Source organism: Drosophila rhopaloa, unplaced genomic scaffold (assembly GCF_018152115.1).
Source record: "Drosophila rhopaloa isolate 14029-0021.01 unplaced genomic scaffold, ASM1815211v1 contig_47, whole genome shotgun sequence".
Lineage (NCBI taxonomy): Eukaryota > Metazoa > Arthropoda > Insecta > Diptera > Drosophilidae > Drosophila > Drosophila rhopaloa.
Genome location: NW_025335142.1, coordinates 3,954,748 through 3,967,071, shown reverse-complemented (window position 1 = coordinate 3,967,071; position 12,324 = coordinate 3,954,748). Strand labels below are relative to the sequence as shown.

At 33.6% G+C, this 12,324-nt stretch overlaps 3 protein-coding genes across 5 annotated transcripts; 1 reads left to right on the top strand and 2 right to left on the bottom strand.

Annotated features, from left to right (window-relative positions):
- Positions 1 to 107: 107 nt before the first annotated feature.
- On the bottom strand, positions 108 to 3,774 carry LOC108050666 (membrane-bound transcription factor site-1 protease). The gene is made up of 6 exons (XM_017132445.2): positions 3,544 to 3,774; positions 2,777 to 3,316; positions 1,872 to 2,724; positions 1,072 to 1,811; positions 457 to 1,015; positions 108 to 398 (listed from the first exon to the last, which is right to left on the bottom strand). Exons 1-6 carry the CDS (start codon positions 3,700 to 3,702, stop codon positions 214 to 216), a joined length of 3,036 nt encoding a protein of 1,011 aa, XP_016987934.1. The 5' UTR covers positions 3,703 to 3,774; the 3' UTR covers positions 108 to 213.
- Positions 3,775 to 4,006: 232 nt separating this feature from the next.
- On the top strand, positions 4,007 to 6,452 carry LOC108050665. 2 transcript variants are annotated; one of them, XM_017132444.2, is made up of 6 exons: positions 4,007 to 4,113; positions 4,884 to 5,156; positions 5,215 to 5,502; positions 5,559 to 5,686; positions 5,748 to 6,143; positions 6,206 to 6,452. In XM_017132444.2, exons 2-6 carry the CDS (start codon positions 4,897 to 4,899, stop codon positions 6,349 to 6,351), a joined length of 1,218 nt encoding a protein of 405 aa, XP_016987933.1. In that variant the 5' UTR covers positions 4,007 to 4,113; positions 4,884 to 4,896; the 3' UTR covers positions 6,352 to 6,452. The 2 variants fall into 2 exon arrangements, with proteins under 2 accessions (XP_016987933.1, XP_016987932.1); XM_017132443.2 differs by having other exon boundaries at positions 4,032 to 4,197.
- Positions 6,453 to 6,573: 121 nt separating this feature from the next.
- Positions 6,574 to 12,083, bottom strand: LOC108050664 (MAM domain-containing glycosylphosphatidylinositol anchor protein 2). 2 transcript variants are annotated; one of them, XM_017132441.2, is made up of 8 exons: positions 11,893 to 12,083; positions 10,652 to 10,718; positions 10,112 to 10,438; positions 9,769 to 10,038; positions 9,607 to 9,704; positions 9,237 to 9,539; positions 9,012 to 9,182; positions 6,574 to 8,945 (listed from the first exon to the last, which is right to left on the bottom strand). In XM_017132441.2, the coding sequence occupies exons 1-8, from the start codon at positions 11,893 to 11,895 to the stop codon at positions 8,781 to 8,783; spliced, it is 1,404 nt and encodes a 467-aa protein (XP_016987930.1). In that variant the 5' UTR covers positions 11,896 to 12,083; the 3' UTR covers positions 6,574 to 8,780. The 2 variants fall into 2 exon arrangements, with proteins under 2 accessions (XP_016987930.1, XP_016987931.1); XM_017132442.2 differs by having other exon boundaries at positions 9,012 to 9,164.
- Positions 12,084 to 12,324: the final 241 nt, after the last annotated feature.

The following is a 12,324-nucleotide window of genomic DNA, read 5'->3' as shown; positions in this document are numbered from 1 at the left end:
AATACAACTCACAACCAAAAGAATTACTGTTTTGTGCAGTCCAAGACCTAAACTATCGATTCAAGGCCAATCTGGAATTTTTTGATTTTTTTTTAATTATTAATAAAATTTAATTTTTTAGTTGTGAATGCCGTTTAATGTATCTTTTTACATTTTGGTACGCTGTTTTTAACACAGTAAAGAAGACATTTCCGACCTTACAAAAAATTATATTTATTTTTTTTTATTACGTCTTATGAATAAAAGAAATAATATAATAACAATTAAGCTCAAACTAATCATAAATATAATTGGAGTTGTTAAACTATCGGGTACTTGGCTTCCTGCAAAGTAGTCGTTGTTTTGAGTCAATTTTGTGATCTCCGCATCCAGTAAATTCTTAATTACATTCTCATATTCTAATAAAACACAAATTAATGAAAGATGTTTGCGGAATTTGTAAATAAATATGCATACCTTCACTTGCTTTTGTTACCACTTCCAGAATAGAAGATTCCCTCTCCTCAACGATTTCTCTCTTCGTTGCGACAAGCCAGTCGAATTTTTCGCAAATGTTGTTTTGGGATCCTAATATTAAATTATTGTTTGATATCCTAAAAGGTAAAGGGGCTCTTTTTGATTTGTGAAATTCCGATATTCGATTTAGGTTCTGCAATAAGCTAGATTTGTGTGAGTTTATAGCAAAATCTAAAAATGTGATCAAAAGCCAGTAGCAAGCCTTTTCCAGATGTGTAGAATCCAGGCAGTTAGAGTCTCCATATACGGCTATTCGTCCTTCATTATTAGTTTGGTAACTATTGATTTTGGCGAAGTTTACACTTCGTTCCTTTTTCCGTAATAGCAAAACCCTGTTTTTAATTGCTACATAATCTGTGGGTACGATCTCAACCAAATTGCTTTCTGCATTGCTCATGATTTCCTCGTTGCTTTCGATACTGTTGGCCTTGGTTTGAAACATACCAAAAATAGGTACATCTATTTTAGCCTCCTTTTTAGGTGTCTTAGAATTTATAATCTGAAAAAAATAAATATACATATGATGTAAATCAAATAAATTCAAAGTAAACATACCGAAAGTCCTTGATCATTTAACTTTGTTCCTACTAAAATATCTCCTGGATTCATTGGAAATTTAATAAGTGGAGCACCACTAGCATAATACATTGAATGGTCGCCCAGTTTAAAGTGTCCCTCTCCAACAAAATCGCCAAAAGCTATTCCAAATGGCTTTAACAAATCATTTAGGGCTGGAACATTGGCTCCGCCAGTGTCAGGTGTCCACCATTGTCTGGTGTTTTCGTCAAAGAATTTTATTTTTTTCATCACCGTTGTGTTATACCAATCTCCGAATACGACGACATTAAGACCTTTATTATAAACATTTTCTTTTAAAGTGTTTATTTCTTCGTCGCTAAACTCTTTCTCAGGGTCGACAATCAATAAAGCGCCGTAATCTGAGGCGTTGAAACAGGTGAAAGGTTCCCGTAAAACATCAATATAATAGCCAACATTTCGTAAATGTGTATACATGTCCTTAAAGTTTGTGTGTATATGGTCTGCCATCCAGTCTAGGGGATCCAATTTTACTTTCAGATCGTCTCTTGGTATATAACGCGGTGGATACCTCAAGCTATGATACTGGTCCCACAATATTCTTTTGTTTCTTGGAGGTTTTTGTGTTACTTTTATTGTCAGTGGAAGCTCAACTTCTGTTAAATGAGTTTCGTTTGCTGACTCTTTAAAACTTTCCACAACTAAAGTGATACTTCCTTTACAAACTCCTTCAAAGTTGTCTCCATCTTTATTTACAACTGAAAAGCAACAAATTTGTAACTGGAAATTAAATAACAAATTTCCCCCCCAAAACTCACCAATAAAAACTGCCATCCATCCAGTCCACGGCCAAAAGATAGGAGACACTTGTGTTGATATTTGTAGAAACTGACCATGATTATCGAGATCAGGAATCCATTTCGGGTTCCCAACGATATGGCTGGTAACCGAAATGCCATTGAGTATTGTTACGTTTGCGATAACGACGGAGCTTCCGTAATACAAAGATTGAGAGCTATACGGCCACATATAGTTTGAGGTGAAGTCGAGGTAAGATGGAATAAGACTTATCTTCGGCTTATAAGAAAGCAGCAGCTGCATACTTTTTAACAGATTTAGTTTTCCAGCTCCCTGCTCAAACATGTTATAGTGCGGGAGCTTCTCGGCACCTTCAATAAGCACCTGCTTCAGAGATGCTGGGTTTATCAAATCAAGTTTTTTAAATGCACCGCTTATAAGCAGTGCAGCTACTCCGGCCACAACTGGAGAGGAGACTGATGTTCCTGAGAGGCGTCTGCAGCCCTTGCGCACATCACTTCCTTCCACTTGACTTCCGTATGTGACTATATCGAGTCCCAATCTTCCATATCCCTGAGGTAGTTCCCAGGTGGTCATTCCTCTTGAACTAAACTTTGCGATCTTATCATCAAACTGAATACCGCCCACGCCGATTACATCGCTTTGGTCACCGGGATTGTTCAGAGTGCCATAGAGGGGACCATCGTTTCCGGCTGCCGATATCATTATGACATTATTGGCAGACAGTTCCAAAACCTTTTCAACGAACGGCGAGTCCATAAAGTCGGGTCCACCAATGCTGAGGTTGAGAATGTTTATTTTCCTGTATATCGCGTAGTTAAAGGCATCCAGGAACCAGGAAGTGTAAGAGACCTGGCAGTTACAGATTAGATTTATTCTTTACCAAGATCTATTCATTTCTCACCTGAGAGTTCGTGAAGACTTTGAATATGTACAGATCAGCGTCAGGAGCAAAGCCCAGGCATTCCCTGGAGGATGCGATTACCCCGGCGACGAAGGTGCCATGACTAACTTTGTCGTCCAGGGACTTTTCATTTGTCCAATTTGTTCGTTCTTTCACATTTCGAAAGTGTGGATGGTTTTTGGTCAAACCAGTATCGAAAATAGCAACTTTGACTCCTTTGCCAGTGATACCAAGTTTCCAAAGGACATTAGCATGCAGTACTGAGCAAACTTGCCGGTGTCGATCGTTATTCGCGTTACTGTTCCTTAAAACTCCCTGAGAATGACGATTTATATTCGTGTAATTGCTGTACGGGTCGTAGTTCAGTAACCGTCGAACACTTCGCTGAGGGACTACTGCCTTTACTGATGGATGAGATTTGATCCTTTCAATAATAAACTTTGCCGATCTTTCGTCTTCGGCAAAAATTCTTAAAACATCGAAATCGCTTGGATATTGCCAAGCTAAATTTGCACGTGGAATAATTGTCCAATTTGTTATCTATAAAATGATTAGAAATATTGAATATTTGTTTAATAGAATCGATATACAAATGTAACTTTCAGATACAAAAATATCTCTTTGATTCAATGAATCCTTTGAAGGTAAATGCCACATTTTTGTAACACAAATGTATCTTTTAGATATTAATGTATCTTTCGGTTACTATTGTATCTTTAAAACAAAGTATTCTTTGGACAGAAAACTGTTTTATTTATCACACATACGTTAGAACCAAGTAGTTTTGCTTTGATATAGGATTCCCGGACCGGCGCAAAGTATTTGGAACGAAAATGAACAATAAACTCATTGGGAACGATGGCGGTTTTAAAGGCGTTAATATCGCAAATTGCACTAATGGTAACTAAGATAGTAAAGACATTCATTTAACTTTGTAAAATTGATTAAACGTAATAAAAATAATTCAACAGGCTCCGTTTTTTAAGAAAAACAAATAAACAAACCATAACCAGCTGTTTGATGTGATCGTAAACGGTATAGCCGAGAATCCCAAAAATGTAAATAAGGAAGATACTGAGAAAATGCAAGCTAAGGTTTATTTTAAAGCCTATTTCGAATATAATCAATTTTTAATTCAAATAAAGTCGTATATATAACCAACATTATAAATTTGTGAGAAAAATAATGTTGAACTTTTATAATTTCAATAATGCCTTTCTAATCTTTTATGCGCAATTGAGTTTTGGTCATACTGCTTCTCGTCCGGCAAAATAGTTTAAGAAATTTTCAATTAAAGTATTAAAAACAATAAAATAAAAAAAAGGGGCTGCATGACAGTGAGTTCCTACTATAAAAAATCAATAGGCTTCCCGCCTTGTTGTGAAAGAAATAAAAATTCCGCTTTGAAGTACTCAAAAAGAGTTTGTATACCCTTTGAACAAAGTGATACAATTTGGTGACACAAAGACTGTGTTTAATAAAACAATTTATTTATTGTTTATTATGTATATAACAACTAAATATATATTCCTGATAGATATGCTTATCAAAATACTTACATACATAGTTGTTTACTATACTAACTTTATTTTTAGAGTAAAGAAAACTATTTGGACAGTTTTTTATTGTTGCGCTTTTCGTAATCGCATATAAACATTCCAACTATTTTCAACTGTCAATTTAAAATAATCCACAAAAAAGTGCATTAATTTAAATCAGGCAATCACTGAATTAAAAAGTATTAGGCAACACTTAATTGACTACCAATACGGAATAGGAATTTATAAAACCTAAACATGAATGTTTAGACGAGTTACCCGACTATACGATACCCTCTAATTACTCAGTTACCCTTTTATCCTGCAAGGAATGTGCTTTTACAAAAATATCTTTAAAAACTACTAAATAACAACGTTAAGGGTATATGTGCTTCGACTTGCTATGTTGTTTTATGGAATACTAATAAGTAGTGCATACAAATCTTAATAATTTGTAGAAGGTCAAAATATTTTATGTAAACAATAATTGAGGACAAAATAATTTGATAAACACTTAAAAACGTTTTCTTGGGAAACCGAAATACTACTCTTACGTTTTTTCAATTTAGATTAGTCTCTAAAATGGAGGAGCTGTGCAACAATTCTGGACACTCGGCTACTTCTAGTAGTGGAAGTAATTCCTCAATATCAGCTAAAACCGCTTTGAGTGAATGCTCTGCCGCTTGGATAAATTACTTGAGCGCTTTGAATAATTTATGTACTGCCGGCTCAAAATTGGCACATTCTATAGCCGTTTTAGAACAGTGGTCTTTAAGCGAGAAACCATTGTTCAATAATTATACCACATCTTATTTAACCAATTCATGGAACGATTTGGCCAGGTAAGAACAATTAGCATACCGAAAATCTATATTTACATTTGATTAAATCCACCCGTAGAGCAACAACAGTGGCCACAGGAACCGTTAAAACCCACATGTTGGCTTTGCTTCAGGATTTCGTTACCATATCGTCTATGGATCAGTCCTCCAATACCGAATTGGATCAAAAACGTTTCCGAGAGCACAACGAACTAATTGTATTAGAAAATGCACAAGCTGTTATCAATATTCAACACCAATTCTGTGCGGCCAGCTACGATGCATTTTCTTCTTTAACTTGTTGCTTTGTTTGCCAGTCCCCAGTGGGCTTTCCACATGAACAAGACTGCAGTGTTATGAAACAACGGTATATCACGATTAAATTATTATTTATTTTGCAATAAGACTTTCATTTCTTACCAGCAATCAATATGATCAACGATCTCAAACTCCTTCGCCCAATTTATGTGGGCCAAGTACAAAAATGGATTCATCCAGAGGAAACTCATTAACCGATCAACGCCCAATTGCCACTGGAATTTCTGAAACTGGTAATCCGTGTACCTAGGCTATTTCAACACTATATAAAGAAGTATTTTATTTTACTTAAAGCTGACCAACCACGAGGCCCTTCACCTCAATTGAATTTTTGCGATGCCAATCCAATGCAAGCTATTTTCGAGCACACACGCGGACCCTTGCCAAACCCTGGACAATTGTTGTCCATGAAGATTCCTTTCCACCGGAACGTCAAATCATCCTTAAGCTTTCCATTATTTCCGCTCAACGGTCAGCGTCGTTGGTCAGAAGCTGCTGCTGGGGAGGTGATAGATGGTATCTCCACAGATCCTGAAAGCCAGATGAGGAGGTGGTCAATGCCGTGGGAAGCATCGAAGACTGACAGAAACACAGTGACATGGAATCAAACCAGGATTATGCCAATGAATACATTAAAGACCTCTTGCTACAAAATGTCCAGTTCTGAACGATATACTTCGCATAATTCTGGTACCTTTTCAAAACACTCCTAGTTGATTTTTAAATTCTAATTTCGATCTTCTTTTCTGCAGATGGAAATTGGCCCTTGGCTTCAACCAGTCAAGATGGGCTCCTAGAAGCCATTCAATTGCTTTCTATCAGACCGACAACCGTCACTCAAATAAGTCCTCAGCCCTCGATTTTATCAACTTCTCCGGACGGAGCCCCACTTGACTAAATATCAACTAATAGAACACAACATTAGAATTAATAACCAAACCAATTATACATTAAAATTATCTAAATAAGACGAAAATATATTCACATTTGTATAACGTGTTTACTTGCATTATATTCTGGTTAGTTGCAGAGGTATTTTTAACGTATTTTACAACGTCTGTGACCGAAAGCTCACATCGAAAGTAAAGTGAAACCCGTATCAAAAAGAATTATGTTAATCTACTAGTAAAATGATTTATTCGTGCTTTGTAAGTTTGTTATGTATAATGACACACATTATTAGTAGTTAAATCTTACACGCTTATTGTAAAGTAAATCTTTTTTTGTCGAAATTATAAGACTGTTGAGATATTTTCTATTTCTTATGACTAAGAACACTTATAGTTAAAATAAAAGATACTCCATTTTTATTATTACGTCCATAAGACGACCCAAATTTTACGGATATTGCGCACACATAATAACATACATATGTATTGGGACATACGTACGTACAAACTTACAAGAGAATTATTAATATTATTACTACTTTCATACTATCCCGGTTTAAAAGATTAATTTTGTATCATACAGCTTTTTATTTTTTGTTTAATTTTGTTTTTAAGTCTATTAATATGTTATTGTTTGATTATGTATCTAAAGATATTTCTATTAATAATATGGAATTTTAGCATTTGTTTATGATAGAAAGACTTTTTTTTAACGTAAAGAAATGTTCTTAATAAATTTCGTAAAATCTAATAATTTTTAAATAAAGAAAAATATATTAAGTCTCAAAAAAAATAATGAAACCTAGCCTTGTGGTCTTATTTAACAAAAACATTTTAAAATCTATTACAATCAAAATTTTATATAATTTTTGCTCTTAAAGCAGATTACACATTTGTACATAAACTCATTAAAAATATATAATTCAATTATAATATTCACTGGTATAAGTAACTGAGGAAGTTTATATTCTAGACCAATAAATCTTAACTCTTAATTATTTAAACTTCTATGTATTTATTTTGTAAGTGATTTTATTCTCATTGGTATACCTATCATGAAACGTATCTACAATCGTTGAACGATATTGAAATATGTATTTATGTATTTTATGATTACAGGAGGGTATATACTGTATTCGTTTAAGTTTTCATATGAAATTGCTAAGTTTTCTTCAGCAGTGTATTTTAATGCTGATCTATTATGTGTCGAATAGTTTCCTTTTCTTATTCGTTCACTACCCAGAATGAGAGAAAGAATACCAGTTCAAATAAAACGTTGAATAAGTTTTCGTACAAAGTGAAATTATAAAATTTTTTTCTATTTAAGGTGAACTGGTTAATGTGCCACAAAAAATGGTGTCACAAATCGGACATGAATTTCAAAGAGTACCTATGGTGCAACTGTAGAGAATTCGATTACCATATTTTCTAATGTCTAAATATTCATAAAAGAAGATTTTTAATTTTTTCAACAGTTACTACGCTTATACGATTGTGGATATAAGTATAGTATAATACCCTATCGCGATATGTTAAAAAATTTCTCACCACTCTGGGGGAATAACAATTTTTTAAATAATTAATAATAAAAAACAAATTCTTTGAGAGACGTGATTTCTTATTGCCCTTGTGTTTGCCTATTACATTTTTGAAACTTAGAGTAATACCGAAAAATATAAAAATATGAGGGCTATGGGGATATGCATCGTATAAACGTGGTAAATGTTTTTTTTTCTGATTCTTAACATTTTCACTGTCAATCAGAAGATGTTTCTAAATTACTTGTGCTTATTTACATATATATTTTGTGCAAGTATACGAAATTCGTTTTCCGTAATTTTAATTCGAGGGCTTTTTGCCGATCGTATTCGGATAAGTATTTTCTAACTTTATGGCCTAATTCGAACCCTTTATGGTGTGACGTTAATATTCCTTATCAATATCGGTTAGTTTCGTTTGGGCTGATTTTTAGATCTGTTTTGAGAGTAATTATGATTTAATCCGGTACTCAGTTCATGGATTTGGATACTGAGGCTAACATTTTTTGCTCAGATTCTTTACCCGAGTATTAGAACACTCCTAAGGCTTACATAAAGTTTGATTAGCATGAATTAACAAAATTAATTCTCACATAATGAAATGAAATACTGATCCTATGAACGTGTTAAGTATTTACTTTAACACCTTAAGTGAATATTTTTTTAATGATATTTCCTTCCGTGGTAATAAAAAATAATGACTTTTAAGATCCTCTATGTATCTTTAAACATTTCGGAAGTACGTTCATTAATATTCTATTGAGAGAAGTATTCTATTGAGATTTCGATACATTTAATACGAGTTCTTAATGTACATATATGTAAATTTAATTATTTGCTAAAGTTTTAGTAAGGCACCATTTAAATTATATTTGCAAATAAACCCTACTCATTACTTTTTAAACACTAATGATGGGATAGAATACCAACATAAATATAGATAAAATTATTCCAAAGTAAGTTGGAGATATTCTAATATTGCTTGAAATGCCCATTTTATATTCCATGTCGATATCGAGAAGAAGATCATGATTTCGCGTATAAAACTGGTGAATATCGCTGATCTAAAAAAAAAATTTTAAATCGTTTAAGAAATATACACAAGTTGTCAAACAACATCTTTATCTTACCTCGTTCCATCCATATTTGTTTTTAGCCTGTACAATCGCTTCATAGACAGCATTGTGCTCCAAGTTTCTGACCAGATACGACATTAAAAAGTGCGATCCATCGGTTCTTATTGGCGTTGGCTTGATGTGATATTCATGCCATTTACCAGGATGCTGGTAGGTTTCATTCATCTAAAATTGTAGTTTGATGACATAACTTAACAAAACTATTATTTAAACTATTACCAAAAGACGTCGATACAAGAGTTTAATCTCATCCAGCGGAGGTATAGACTCAATGGTCCACGTCAAGTTGTAATGGTCTATGAATCCACCTATACCTGGGGAAATAAAATCAGCAGGCCCCGGTCTGCCAGATACTTCAATATATTTCTTTGTTCTTCCCAATGCGTTATCGGCCACACAGCTATAATTTCCGAAATCTGTGGGCTGGAAGTTCCGAATAATAAGACTGTATCTTTCATCACGTGGATACATAGATCGTCGATCGGTTGCATCAAGTAGAAATGAGTTTTGATACCACAGCATCTTCAAGTAGATATGAATGCAATAAATAAATCATCCAAAAAATATATAGTTTATAATTTGCACTTACTTCTGAGTTGACATCTCCATTAACAATGCAAACAAGCTCCACATCGTATCCTTCGGATGCATGAACCCAGGACTTTTCTACGGTGATTTCAGGAGGAGCTGAAACAGATTCAAAAGAGATTTATTTAAATGAGTATATAGTTCCATAAAAAGTTAATCTTACAGAGTATGGTCAGCTCTATGTCCATGGATACGCGGTCCTTAACCCCATTATCGGCGGAACACTGATAAGTGCCAGCGTGATGTCTGTCCACGTTTTCCAATATAAGTGTTGAGCTGTCCGACAAGTGAGATGGCGCGGAGAACACATCTTTCTTGAACCAGAATATTGTGGGCACAGGGTTACCAGATGCTTTGCACTCCAAAGTGACAGTGCTTCCCTTCCTGGCAGTGACTTGTCCATTATGTGGAAGGGCCCTCAGCGTCGGCGGCACTTAATGTAGATATATAGATAGATATATAATTATATATATACAATAGAAGCTTTAATATTATGACTGAATTACCCAAAATCTCTACTGTATGAACTTGATCCCGATTTTCCTGATCACCGAGCTGGCATATATAATCTCCAGCGTCTTGAGTCTTCACTCCATTAATCTGCAAGTTGTAATCCCCCACTATCTTAAATCGTTGATCCCTGGTAATTTTCAAATGCCCGGCTGTAAGCACGGATGAACCCTTCCGCCACAAAAGCACAAATGACCCGAGGTTTTGTACTTTGCAGGGCAACTCGATGGTCTCCCCGACGATGACCTTGTACAAATGACCCCGGGATAAGAATTTTGGAGCAGTGGTGGGGGGGTCATTCTCTGGCAGTATAAAAGAGCCATCTGAAAAAGGTAAGACACATTGTTGCTATTGTTAAAATATTTTTTTTTTACTTTTTGTTGTTATCAAGCTAAAATTTGTTTTGCCTTGCATTTCAACGATCACTTTTAATTGGAAGGGTAATTCAAAGATGAAGCTTTCATTTAATTAATTATTAAAATATATTATTAACAAGTTCATTTCTTATTCAAAGTTTTGCATATTCCAATACTTACCGATAAAGGAAAGTGAACACGAGAATAAGTAAAGTACAATCGGCCAGTATCTCCTTGTATAGTTATTCTGAAATACGAAATAACAAAATTATAGTCTTAATATATTAACAAGAAAAGTAAAAATGTAGTTATTTTATCAGCTAACATAAATTCTGGCAATATGACAAGATCTTTATTTTTAACATTTACATATATCTGCAACGTTTACAGGGTTCTTAATTTTCGAAAAAAAAGGAATTAACAATAAAATAGTTCCAACAATAAATAGAGCTATAGTCAAGTAGTAAAGTAAAAGGGGTTCTCATGTTTATATTAATATTAGGAACATTTTTGTTTATAGGTAGGTATCGACAATTATCAGTTCTCAACATTTTTTAAAATCGGTTTTGTGACCTGTCAGGGGCGTGGCCAAAAAATGATAACAATTTGATCTCATAAGGCATCTTAAGATCCTAAGTGTCCCATCATATTTATATATCTTTTATTGATTGCGAGTGATGGGTATTCATGCGAACAAACGGAAAACACGTTATATACTGACTTAGCAGTTGATGTTAGTAAAGAGCGCCTAAAATGTATAGGATCAGCAACGTTTTTCTCCTTTACATACTTCTGTCCTACTACAATATATTTAGTTATTATTTAATACATTTTATTGTCGATTATTTATGGAACATTAATAGAAATAATAAAAAGGTTTTCAAAAAGTCAACGACCATAAAGTTTTTCAAGAAATTCGCCACAATGTTGCTTAATCGTGATCGTTTATAAGGCGATACTTAACATCCAAAGAACTTCTTAATATTCATGTCTGGTCAATCTTCAATATGTAGTTTAAAATATATTTATATACGTACATAAATGGGTCTCAAGATACATCTCTATTTTATACGCATACATAAGAAGAAACTAATCAATATTTAAGCCCTTTTTAAATTCTTTAATATCGTTTAATTCATTGATGTCTCTCAACTACAAATTAAGCTCATACTGCATTATAATCTTTTCAAATTAATCACGAATACATAAGTGTGTCTGTATATATAGACATCTACTTATATACACCCACATACATAATATATGTATCTGAACTGAAGTGTAAGGTGCCAAGATTCTAAAAATGAGAACAGTTTCAATAGTTAATCAACCATTTAATCAAATTTTGTAAGCAGGAAAAAGTTTTTTCACTCTCCATTAATTTTATCACTTCATAAATTGCAGGCACCCATTTTCATTCTTACCATTTTAATATGTATGTATGTATGGTAAGAACTTATTTCTCTTTTTTCTCTATTAAATTGATCACTTTTTGGTTATTAGTTCACTTGTTAACCAGGCCCGATTCACTTTCACACAACACCTATTTATTTGTCAGATTATTAACATTTTTTCGTTTTTCTTATAAAATAGTCTCGAATTTAAGACTGACAGTATAATTGTATTTATCCTTAAAAGTTCCATTAAGTAAGCGCATGCTCAATCCAACATTATTTTATGTCAAAAGCTTTCACAAGCTTTTAATACAAAGCAGTATCACAAGAAAAACTCCAGCACATTTATTTTTTTAACTCTAAAACATTGTTGTCTTAAATATTCTGTTTTACGATTTTTTTTTGTTATGGTTATTCATTTACTACCAGTTGATGTCATACTTAAAGATCTTAGGGTTCTAA

Bases quoted from the DNA above. Each gene is read 5' to 3' on its own strand.
- LOC108050666 (XM_017132445.2), bottom strand. From the start codon at position 3,702: ATGAATGTCTTTACTATCTTAGTTACCATTAGTGCAATTTGCGATATT. The intron at 2,725-2,776 runs GTGAGAAATGAA...TGTAACTGCCAG, and splicing joins AAGTCTTCACGAACTCTCAG to GTCTCTTACACTTCCTGGTT. The intron at 399-456 runs GTATGCATATTT...GTGTTTTATTAG, and splicing joins GGTAACAAAAGCAAGTGAAG to AATATGAGAATGTAATTAAG.
- LOC108050665 (XM_017132444.2), top strand. From the start codon at position 4,897: ATGGAGGAGCTGTGCAACAATTCTGGACACTCGGCTACTTCTAGTAGT. The intron at 5,157-5,214 runs GTAAGAACAATT...ATCCACCCGTAG, and splicing joins TCATGGAACGATTTGGCCAG to AGCAACAACAGTGGCCACAG. The intron at 6,144-6,205 runs GTACCTTTTCAA...TCTTTTCTGCAG, and splicing joins ATATACTTCGCATAATTCTG to ATGGAAATTGGCCCTTGGCT.
- LOC108050664 (XM_017132441.2), bottom strand. The intron at 10,039-10,111 runs GTAATTCAGTCA...ATCTACATTAAG, and splicing joins TCATACAGTAGAGATTTTGG to TGCCGCCGACGCTGAGGGCC. The intron at 9,540-9,606 runs GTAAGTGCAAAT...ATCTACTTGAAG, and splicing joins ATGGAGATGTCAACTCAGAA to ATGCTGTGGTATCAAAACTC.